This window comes from Gobius niger (genome assembly GCF_951799975.1).
Source record: "Gobius niger genome assembly, chromosome: 11".
NCBI classification, from domain to species: domain Eukaryota; kingdom Metazoa; phylum Chordata; class Actinopteri; order Gobiiformes; family Gobiidae; genus Gobius; species Gobius niger.
Window position 1 is genome coordinate 25,069,476 of NC_136862.1, and position 12,607 is coordinate 25,082,082.

The window sequence follows — 12,607 nt, forward strand, 5'->3', positions numbered from 1 at the left end:
AGGTGAGGGAATTCACAGAGTGTGAGAGTGAGTCAGACGCAGGTGGAGAGGCCGTGATGACTTTAGCAACTCCCTTTCAGCACGTTCACCAAGCTCCCGGGGGGCTTTGCTCTCCCGTCCTACGCACTTATTTTTGGAGCTATAAAAAAATAATACATATAAGGTGATGAAAAGCGGTGCATGATTAAAGAAAGATTGAGTGATATTGTGAAGCGCTGGGGTTTGATGTTTCTTTGTGGATTTCCATCTGCTCCGCAGGATTTCAACTTTACCAAAAATGAAATAAATAAATACAATGAAATTCTACTTCAGGTACACTGATCATCATAGAAATAGTAATGCCTTTAGCTATCTACAACTGCGTACTTCTGCTAGGCAACGGCATGAATGGAGTGTTCTGTCCCCATACAAATGAATGAAGCTAGGCTCTACAATGCATAGCGAGGTTTGACATGGCCTTTTCATGGCATTTGTATAATTTCTGTGTTCTGTGTTTCTCCATCATCAACATATTATAAGAGGAGGCCATTAGTGGCCATTGGATGTGTATCTGTATACCTCACAAAAATTCAGAGGCTACTTCTATATGCTAATTCGTATCTAAAATAAAATTTTCAAAAGGTATGTACATTCATTGACCCCAGTCAGCGGGTTGACAACACCTGAAATCATAATCATAATCTGTGATGTTTGACGGCTATAGGAAAGATACATTAAACAGGCTAACGGACTAGCCAGCTTGCTAACTGTTCGCATATGCCGCTTCTCCTTTTTATTTCCATACTGTTAATCTTGTCTTTTTTTAGTGTGTGTGTTTTTATAGTATTAGGCAGGTCACAATACAGCGAACACTTGTGAAGGGATAGAAGAGACATTCAGCAGACTGTAGGATTAACTTTAACCCATTAGTTGATCATCTAGCCTACCCAAGGAAAGAAAGTATCATTTAGACCAGACCTGGGCAAAATACGGCAAGTGGGCCACATCCGGCTCGTGAGATAATTCACGACTGGTAGGGCATAAATTCATAAGTATGTAAAAAAACGTAAGTCTCTAGACCATTCCTGTGCAGAGTTATGATTTTTTTAAAGAAATTACCAGACTGCTCAGGCCAGCCACTAGGGGGCAGCTTAAATAAAAAGGAAAGAATTCCACTGGTGTCCAGCAGAGGGAACTGACATAATGAAAGATCAGGATATGAACAACACGTTATAGTCAAGTGGGAAATGGACAGTCTCCCCCCTGGGCAGCTGTGGCTACAATAGTAGCTTACTACCACGACGTTTGGAGTGAATGAATATTGACTACAATGTAGCAGAGACTTGTGACACAGGCTGGTACAGTGCAAGCCAAAATTATGAGGCTACAGTCCTGCCAGGCTAATTATTATTCATTTATTGAAAAAAAGTTTCCTCAATAGTATTTTCCCAATCAACACAATTTTTCATTTTGGAGCTTTTATTTATGGACCCCGTCCATACACTCTCGAAGAAGCACAGAGGTGCTTTCAGTGAGATGGTTGAAGTTTACGAGGATAAAAAGTTGAATAACTTAAATAATGATGCACACACATGCGTGTACTTGGCTTGACATGGCTAAATATTTACAGAAAATAATAGTCCTACTAAATAACTGTAGGTATTGAAAAATACACAAAGTTGAGCAGGATAAGTTTGAGTTATTGTGGGTGCGGCCCTCCAACTCAATTCAGGTTCTCATGTGGCCCCTTATGAAAATGTTATTGCCCACCCCTGATTTAGACTTATGAATATATATCCTAGAACTGGGACATTGTCTCACGTAAAGTTTCAAATAAAGTTTAATATTCGTCTGTAAACCTCCCTTCCTGTCTCTGAGCCGGTGTCCAAAGGCTCGTTCTCTCGACGTGTCACTTCACATCAGGCCAGCCCGCGGTGCCTGCAAGTCTATACCTGCATTTACAAACAGACAAGCCGCCATTTGCATGCACGACAGCCGCGCTCGGGCCTCCCAGAAGAAAAGAAGAAAAAAAAAAAAAAAATGACAAGCCCTTGAAACAGACACAAGGACAGCGGAGAGGAAAGGGAAAGAGATGCAAAGAGTTTGGACAGCCCAGACAGCGGCGCGGAGCTAGCGTTGCTGTTAGGTTAGCTCCACTGTTACCGGCGGATTAAAGATTAAAACTGATCTGAGCATTTGATGTAGACGTCGTCAAAAGGCCAGATGGTCAAAGTGCAGATAAGGCCATAAAGTAGGACAATGGTGAATAGAGGGGTTTGTAAAAGAGGAAATGTGGATTACAAGTTAATGCCGTTTGTGGTGGTTACACTTTTGGATGATTGTTTGCTTTATTGTCAAAAGTATCAGTATGTAAAGGGGAAAAAAAAACAATCGTCCAGACTATTCTCAGACAAAATGTATGAATGGAGAAAATATTTGCATTGGCAGCAGGTTCAGTACTAGGACTCTAGGCCTCAACTTTCTACATCTCTCCATTTTCCTAGAATCTCAAATTACCTGGACGCCCACAAAGCTGAATCCCTTTGATATGGTTCGTCTGATCTCTTGACCTCGCCCTCCCTCTTATGCTTTGTCTTAAAGCTTTCTGACTATCCACCTGAGACCGACTCCCACCCAGAGTCTCAACAACCCAAGCAATTCGCAACCTGCCCATGTGAATAATGTAAAAGATTTTTCTAAATAAACGTTGGCCCCTGCAGCTTGGCATAACGAAATCAATGGGACAAACGCGGAGATCAGAGGAACACTTTCATTTCCAAACAAACACAACGGCCCACTTTTGCACGGCGGACATTGTGTTTCAACCCGCCTTTGTTATGGTAAACTGCTTTTGTGAAGTGGTTTATGAGGGTGGAAAAAAAAAAAAAAAAAAAAGCACTTACGTAATCCTTTCTCTGACAGACTAAAAATGGGATTCGAAAGAAACGCTGCAGTGCCTCCCACTGCGGATTGGCCACGAGGTAGTTTATAACAAGATTCTTGGGTGAATTCTCTTCGTGATACAAAAATATTTCCTACCACCATTTTTAGGTGATGCACAAAGACTCTGCACAGGCTTATAGGATTTAAAAATGTGGAGGACACTTCTGGGTACTATCTATGACACAACAAAGTGCAAGAAATCTTAAATAATGTTTGAGAGCTTGTTTGATGCCGTCTAAACTATAGGGTTAATGTTTTGTTATAGAACTGAATCCAATGAGGTTGTTTTTGAAATGATTATTGCAGTCAATTTGCTTTTTGTTTCCAGTCTAATTGTTATTTTGACTCGATTGCGTCTGTGACTTTTTACTTAATATTTGCTCTGTCTGCAGCCTCCCTGGTGCCATCTTGGTTCGGGGCGACAGCTGTTGTGTTCATGAATGTTGCAGCGGGTCAGATACGCGGGCTGAGTGCTAAATGAGACAAGGGCCTTCGCACGCTCACTCAAGGTTCCCTGCACTGACAAGACTCCAGATGGCAGAACAAACCATTCCTCCGCTGCTGATCATCCTCCTACGCGCACTTGGATTGTCTTTTTCAAGTTGAGAAACGGTTTCATTAAGATTCCCACTTTCCGTTCTGCGCTAAACCGGCGCGGGGATTTCTTCACGCGTGGGGAACAACTCCGTGTGTAGATGCACAAGGCAGGCAAGTGCGTCACGGCGGCACGCTGGTGAACCGAAGATTTACAGTAGAGGCATGACGGGATCGACTCCAGAGGCGAGGTCAGCTGTTTGTTTGGTAACACAGGAGCAGCGCTGCTTGTTATGCCAGACGCCTAATCCGCAGCAAGAACCAAGCAGTCTGAACAGGCTGGCACAATAGATGGGATGGGGATGGGATTTGCAATTGCAACAACAGCAGTAGATTTAAAAAAAAAAAGCATGCAGTCAAGACACATTTCTGGCTATATTCGTATGCAGTGGAGTGTAGCTGCAAACTTTTATTTCTACATATTTTATGCTATTTGTGAAGTGCTCCTCAAAAACATAACTGGAGTGATGCTTTGTTTCAGTAATCCTGTGCGCCATCTGCTTATACATACTACATTTGCATAAGGAGGAGTACGGTATATTCAAAACACAAACATTACTTTAAAGTTACACTACAAAAAATGTCAAGGCTAAAAAGTTTGAAGTAGTTGTGGATGTCCAAATAAAGCATATCAAATCTGACTCAAAATCACATTATTGCTCAAATTGCGCAATGGTCCAATACAACAAAATATAAATCTAGGTGTGCAGTTTTTTGTACACCTTAAAGTGCATATGACAGGTTTTTGAAAATATGACTTACTTAGATAGATAACATCTGTTGTAAGTACCATATTTTCCGGACTATAAGTCACACTTTTTTCATAGTTTGGTATTTTAAACTCCGGAGTGACTAATATGTGATTTTTAAAAAAGCAGCAGAAAGACATTTTGGAGTGAGCGAGGAAACGGAGGTTACTCTTAGAGAAGAAAACAAATCAAAGCTAATCACCGGTTAAAAGCTAGATGGCCACAGCTAGAGGAACGAGTTCGCAAATGAGAGCTTGATAGACGTGCTGCCGGGAGAGGCTTGTCAACGGTGCAGGTACGCCTCCGTGCCCGTAGTTGCCATGGTGATTGTTCAGAAGTGACACAGAGGATGAAGATTTCAATGGATTTAGTGATTTGGAGTGAGATCGAGAGTTTGGTATGTTCTTTATACTATTTTTTACGATATACTATTATACTGAACTGTTTATGTGACGTTAACATACCAGACACCTATTTAGTTTGTTGTTTATGCTTCATGTAGCTAACCATCAGTGCTTTAAGTTATCATATCGTACGCCTATTCAGCCTGTTGTTTTTATCTTCATTACACATTTTTTGGCTAGTACGTCTTTGGACTCTGGAGCGACTTACAGTCCGGAAAATACGATATTAATTATCTTTTTTTTTTCAGTGGAGCAGCAAATTTAATGATGAAATGTTGGGCAGAAAAGTAATTTTCATTTGAATGTTTAAGCCCCTGACAGGAAGTGATGTAGATTGAGGTAAAGACTCACTCATGTCCCATCGACAAAATTGTTTGCCTCTATCCATGTCACTTCCTGTCAGTGTCCAATAAGGAAAAACATACAAAAGTATCCACAAAAACAATGTGAAGCACAGAAACCACAAATGCAGTTTGCAGAAAAAGGCAAAAAAAAAAACACAGCTGTACCAAGAGAGAGAGAGAGGGGTTGCTGCTTGTTTATGCGTCACCATGACTTTAAGCATCCCTCTCTTCATTGTATGCACCACATGCCCTCTTTACCTAATGAACCATCAATTGGATTACCAAAGTCATCTAGAAGCCAACCTAAAGGGAGTAGTTTCCCTAGAGTTTACTGTAACATTTTTAGATACTATAGGTGACAGGTGTTTTCATATCTAGCCAATAAATTCATGAGCAAATGCAATGCAGTTAGCTCACCCCCCTCCCTCCGCTTTATGCTTGGAAACATTGATATAAGAACAGGTGGTGCAATATTACACACAGTCACGCTGCGCTACCCCCAAGAAATCCATATCCGTCCCGCCATGTCTCAGGAAATTGTGGTTTAAACATGCTTAATCTGTTCTTCATACCCTATACTCTGGACTGTGGACCGATCGGTATCGCACAGCCACACCTCACCTGGTGCGTACTATAGATTCGACCATCCATCTCAAGGCTCAGAGTTAGAATTTGGAGACAAGTGACAAAATGTGAAATCAACTCTCAGTCCTTCACGATCGATCATGTAGTCAGATGAAAATGTCTCGAGTCGACAGTGGCCGGAGACGTGAGAGTGTCATCCATCACCAAAAAGCACCTGCCACTTTGTTTCGTTTGAATACTCAGGTGGAAGATTCGAAAATCCAACATCATATATATCACGACCGGCCCTTGTTTCCTGTAAATTTTGTTCCCGGTTTTCTCCTCAGACGAAAGCCAAGAAGCATCAATTCTCTTTCTGATCAATAGCGCCATTAACTAAATGAGCCAGCACCATCGAACATCTCATAAAAACAGAGAATTTCCCATAAGCGACGGCACAGATCCCTTACGTTTCCATTTTAATTTGTCAACCTGAAACTAAATCATACTCATTTCATTCGGATTGTATTGTCTGCAAAAGCCAATATGTTTTTACTTATGGTGATTACAGCCTTGTTTTAAATGAGCCCAGTCCTCCGCATCTGATTTAATTAGGATGAATGGCTTTTGTAATCTGCGCCCGAGACAAGCATAAATAAGACTGCCATGCTGTGGAGTTACTGCCTATGGAGCGTATATTACTTACTGTTATGATTGCGTGCCGTATAAAACGTTCATATGGAGAGCGCCGGCCTGTCAGAGCTGTCCGGTGGAAGCAGCTGTGTGTCCCCCGGGCTAATATTCAGATTCCCATCATTCTTGATTTGAATGCGACCATGTATTACACTTTACAACAAGGGATCCTACTACCAGCAAGGCAGATGGAAAATGAATAGTACGAAAACATCTGGAATTAGCAATATTAAGAATGACTAATTGTGGAGTTTACCTTAGAGATCCAGCGTTTTGTCTTTTATTTCCAATACCGATACTTGGGGTTTACGGAAGCTTCTTTATAGTGGCTTGTTGTAAGAAACAAAGTGAATGGTCATCTTTGCAAACAAGATGTTACATATTCTATTAAAGAAGAACTAAGTAACTTGTTTACATTAATAAATCCTTTTCGTAGTCCTTCTGGGGGTAATACAAGTGTTAATGGGGTGATTGGGGTGTCTTTCATCTCCCCCTGGTATCTCTGTCCAGAAAACCACACTTGCAACTTTCCTGCCTACGGGTCGGAGGCCCCTATATACACACTAATGGAATCACGAAGAAGAAGCAAACAGGCTAACGGGCAAAGCGAACTGTGGGCTAGCGCCACTTTAACAGTATTTACAGCCAAGTTTGAGTGAAAAAAATGATCTCCATTGTGTAATTGGATGTACAATATCCCTCTCTCCCTTCGCCTTTTCTATCACCGTTTTTACATACAGAGATATGTTCTCACCTGAGCTTAGACGAGTTAATGCGTTCCTGTCTTGTCTTTTTGTGTGCGCTCAGTCACGCAAAAGTGACCAAAGATGTTGTTAGCATTTGGCCTCTCCCAGTATATTCCTATAGCTCCAAACACGGTGAAGATAGAAGCGACCAAGCTCTCCCACAAAGACCAGGCATTACGTATTAACTCGTCTAAGCTCAGGTAAGAACATATCTCAGAATGTAAAAACGGTGGCATGTTCCTTTAAGGTTACATTAATGTAAACAACTCACAACAAGTGAACTGATCACAAGAAACTTCTGCATTTCAGGTGTGATGTATCAGTTATTAACAGCATTTCATAAACTGAACTACAAACTTGGAGACAGCAGTTTTATTATTTTAGGGCTGTCTGTCTTGATTAGTTGACATTCTGCTGCCGCAAGCTGCGATATTTTGTGTGGCGATCCAAATGTAAAATCCAAGTGTAAAACTCACTCAGCATTTGAAATTTCCAGGTTAAGAGCTTCAAAACAGTGAGCATCGAATTGGTGCATCCCTCCTATTTTTTAAGGCAGAATTGCTGACGACATGTTAAAAACTATGTGTGGGATATAACCACTTCACCAGAGGAAGGTACGTTTGTATGTTTGACTTGATTAATATTTGAAGGACAAAAATACTGTTACTAGCCTAAATAAAAGATCAAACTAAAGTCAGGAAGATCATGCGGCTACTGTGACTTCTATTATGCATCAGGTATAGCACAAGCTGCGAGCCTCAAGAAGGAAACTCCTCCCTTCATGAAAATAAAAGCAGCATCCAGTGAAATATTTACACTCTTTAAAACACATTATCCATCATCATACATTATGAAATGAAGTCGTCAAAAAGGGGTCTATTCCAAAGAAACAACATCTTGAAGACAATAACATATCACAGGCCCCAAAAGAAATATCCACTCGGCACACGCAGACCTCCTGTCGAAACACCATCGGCCTGTGTCACTGGGGAAATAAGACAAACCGGTCCTTTGGGCTTGATGAGAGAGATCTGAGGAAGATTGAAATACGCTGTACGCGCCTGACAGCACTGTAGCCATGGCAACAAGGACAGCCTGGTCATTCAAGGCTGTGTCCCACGAATAGGAAATTGTCGCTGAATTGCTCATGTTGTTTCATGTAGGCTCCTCGTGAAAGATATGGAAACTCGTCCAAGCCAGATCTTATCTTGAGGTCAACAATGGAGTTCGGGATTTAATGATTAATCTTGGATGTTGCCATTTTAGGACGTAAGAGCAAATTGTTCACATTTAGTCTACATTTAATCTACTTGTTTAGGCCAAAAAAATACAGGCACAAAATGCGAAGCCGCTGTTTGGCGACGCAATGATGGATAGTGATGTAAAATGCAAGCATGTTATTCCTTGTTGACCTTATACAAACATGATTACTTAACACTATATATAAAGCGTATGCAAAGTCCTATAGCCTCCACAATGTAAATATGTCACCGTCTCGCACCTGCACCCTCATTCTTCCAGAAATAACTCTGAAATTCTCCAGTGTATCCGCAAAGTGTTCCAGCTTGTTCCATCAGCACTTGCACACCAACTATACAGTACACGGTTTGAAATAACGCAAAAACATCCAGTACGAGTGAGAAGAGGGCGGCCACACTGACTATAGATGATGCTGGTTTTATAAACGCCACATACTTGAGAATGAATACAGGCTATAGCGGTAAAGAGCGGTTAGGGTCTTACCTGAGACGGTCCTGACGGTCTCGGACGTGTTCCTCAGACCCACGAAGGAGAACTGGTAAAGCCTCCAGGAGCGGATGTCCCCCACCTCCACGCTGCTCCTCTTCCACTTGTACACGATCTCTTCACGAGGGTATCCATCTGTGCGTAAGGGAGAAAAGAGATGACTAGGAGATGGCAGACTATGCTCACTGTGCTTTATGGAAGAATAAAGGTCCCGTTGAAATGTCACAATAAAGTAAGGTTTTCTCTTAGAAGCTGTTCTATTAAGGTTTCTTGTCAATATTGCAATGTGTACTTTGTGTTTTTTGTTGTTGTTGAAAAGTCAATGCCCACAGTCCAAAAAAGCAGCTAGTTTCTTTCATGGAGGAACAGTTACATAACTAAATTTATCGACTAAGTGTTCTGCCCATCTGTGAGGAGCCAACTTGTTTTTTTAGAGAGACTGTGTGGCCGTAGAAACAGACATCATGAAAAAGATGAAAGGCTATTTTATACTTTGAAAAAGAAAAGGCAATTTGTTAAAAAAAAAGAACAAAAGAAAGAGCAGCCGTGAGATAAACAACAGTGATACGGTTCTTTAAAAGAATAACAGAAAATGACTTGAAACATAAATATACAGACTTAATGTTTTGTGAGTTTTCTTATATTAAATCCAGTGGCGAGAAAAAGTGAGTACACCGTTTGGAATTTATCACATTTCTGCCTAAATTGGTCAACAATAACTGCTTTTCTGTAGTTGCAGATAAGACGTCCACAACGATCAGGATGAATCTTGGATATTCCTCTTCACAAACCTGCTGCAGTTCAGCGAGATTCAGGCGGTGTACTTACTTATTCCACGCTCTCCTGTGAATGTCTACATGTTGTGGCCAATAAAAATATAATCAAATGTAAATGTTTGGGTGGTATTAGTTTAAGCAGACACTGTTTAATCATTCCTGTGATTTTGATGAAGTTCAGACCTCATTTAGTGACCAATTTAGACAAAAATGTGAGAAATTCCACAGGGAGTACTTACTTTTTCTCGCCACTGTATGTTCAAATGAAAATGCAAAAATGACCTCTTTTGTCTACATTTGTGGTGACAAAAACTGAAAAGTGGATGATTTAAAATTATAAGTTTGTTTTGTTGACATGTTAGTTTCAAAGATTTATTTCTTTTTCTTCGTTCTGAGGGAATTTTGAATACTGAACTTGAAAATCTGAATCTGTTAAAAAAAATACATATATATATATCAACCAAACAAAACAAAACAACAACTATAAAATCTGGTTATGTAAGCTATCAGACTGCCATTTGATGATGTGGTCACGACATTGTGAAAAAGCAATAGCTTTATTTGATAAAATGTTCTTTACAATTACAATTGAAGAGTTCAGTGCAAAAGCATCAGTTTAGATTTTCATTGTTTTGTTTCTGTACTTCTTGTGAAACAAAGTATTAGTTATTTTATGTACATCTTTAAACAAACATGGATAGAGTGAAATGATAAAACAGCTTATTGTGAGACCTTTTCTTTGCTTCCTGGTTTTGTCAAGTAAAAGAAACCCTATAATTTTATTTGTTTTAATGCCTTTCAAAATAGTGATGATGAAATACAGCACAGCCAAAACCCACATTAACAATGCTGTGACTACTTTTGCGGATCTGGCAACCCAGTATACGATAGGTAAAACTACTCAAAACCTCAAATTAACTCAAGAGTGTCTCCCCGTCCACACTTTGGGTCTATCGTTGTCACGGTAAAATCCTTGCCAGTTAAAGCTGTTCTTACATTTCACTTTACATCATAGAGGGAAGGGAGGGGCGTCAATAATGCCACTTCTTCTGTCCACACAAACTTTAAATGGCTCTAAGTGCTCTGATGCAGAGTGCACACATCTAGCCATCCGCCACATTATGTATAGCCGCAGTCTGCTTTGGCACGTCCACAGGCAGCACATACATACAGTTCCAGAGCAAATTAACGATTCACTCTCCTTATGGGAGCAGCGTTGTTCTGGCCCAGTAACAGGAAAATCACTTCTGGAAGCGCGGCTGGGATCATCTTCTGTTGATACTGTTCCAGAAATCTTCCACAAGTACAGTAAATGTATAACAACGTGAATATTCTAGATTTCACTATGGTGCTAACTTGTATCTGTTCTGCTGTTCATCTTTTAAATCACATTTGCAAAATTATCGGCAGATGCACTACAAAATGTGTTGCCCAGCCCTACGTTATAATCAGTGACGTTTCTGCTAAGCTGAGAATCTACATCTCTTCCTAATTAGCATTGCAAAACACGGTGCTGTGCTGCTAATCTTATCTCGCCACATCAAAAAACGCGCATAGTTTGTAGTGGCACGTTTGGTTTGATTCGCCGGCACGTGCTGAGAAAATATGCCTCGTGATCCGCGCGGCTCCACTCCCCCCGCTGCAGCCTCAAAGATCGGGGGAACTGTGCATGATGCATTTTTCACCACAATCTTCAGAAAGGCATCTACCTCTTTTCATCGGATTTAAATGAATGCCCATGCTCCAGCTTTTTTGGTCTCCGGCGATTTAGGCAACAAGGGAATCCATAGTAACATTATTAGCATAATTTAGCATCCATTTTCTGTGAAAGCTCTTGGACTTGGGTCACTCTCTGAAATGTCATGCAAAAAGAAAAAAAGAAAAACCTATTGATCAGAAGCAAAAAAAATCAATCCTCCATCTTGGAACACGAAAGCACCATTTATTATAAAATCCATCCGGTGAATAATGTAGTAAAAGCATTTTTTTAAGTAGTAGTGAGTAGGCAGGTTTGGCCAAAGATGAAATGCTACTTGACACACAGTATGCTTCACTTTTTTAATCTGACTTTTTTAGTCCTACCATTTTTCTCCCAAACTTTCACACAGGGCCGGCCCTGGGCGTAGGCGACCCAGGCAGCCACCTGGGGCACCATCTGCTGGATGGGGTGCCTACTAGAGCTTTCATTTTCTAACCCCATGCATCTACAACATCACTGATTTTCAGACATAACTTTGGAACAGAAAGTAATACAGACTTAAGGTCTTTTGTGTTGGAAACTAGAAATCTCAAGCTTCCAAACCAGTTCCTTCTACACCTCTGGGGAGCCGTGTAGCATCACGTGCATGAACATTTTTTAAATTGAAATCAGAAGTAGAGGTCCCTTCTCTGATATGACTGATGTGCGCACATTCAATGATCACACATGATCTGTTTTTTTTATTTATTTTTTCAAAGGGGCTAGATGCAAATTGGCCATTTAATACTCACTACTGCCACCCCAGGTCATACGTGTAATTGCACCTTCTATATTAAGCTTGTGAATGACGGCACTTCGGACCTGAAGTAACACCTTTTTAAGTGACTGTGCAGGATTTTAGAGGCAGTGGAGGGGGCCTGGGCTCATTCTACACATAAGGACATTGCATTGGGGGGGGGGCAAGTTTGCCTAGGGTACCAAATTGGCTAGGGCCGGCCCTGCTGTCACATTACACGACCAAAGCGCTCAACCAGATGAAAAGCTTGAGCCTAATGTGCCCTCTGTGTCTCCATTGCGCTCCTGTTTTCCCTGGATTTAACTGTTATGTATGTGCTTTGTAATGAGAAGAGGAGAGAGAGAGAGAGAGGGGAAGGAAGAGGGATCGAGACAGTTCCAGAGCATATGGCCCAACTTACAGCTTGAAAACTCCAGGGGACACGAGTGCTCATCCATGGGGAAGTTGTTCAGTTTAAGCTGGCACTCGGCATCGATCGTCAACCTGTGGAGACACAATATTTAGATCCGAGCCCGCTGCCTCTGTCACCGCAGTTAATTTGAGACAAAACAAGATGGATGTTTAACCAGCGCAG

The 12,607-nt window shown here is 41.0% G+C and overlaps 1 protein-coding gene across 2 annotated transcripts in view; it reads right to left on the minus strand.

The window, feature by feature from the left end:
• Positions 1-12,607, minus strand: part of gabrg2 (gamma-aminobutyric acid type A receptor subunit gamma2) — a 96,179-nt gene that overhangs the window by 43,063 nt on the left and 40,509 nt on the right. For both annotated transcript variants that reach the window (XM_079565989.1, XM_079565990.1), the window contains exons 5-6: positions 12,434-12,516; positions 8,760-8,897 (exon numbers count right to left, since the gene is read on the minus strand). In XM_079565989.1, the coding sequence (XP_079422115.1) occupies positions 8,760-8,897; positions 12,434-12,516 (221 nt within the window). The remainder of the gene's footprint in view (positions 1-8,759; positions 8,898-12,433; positions 12,517-12,607) is intronic.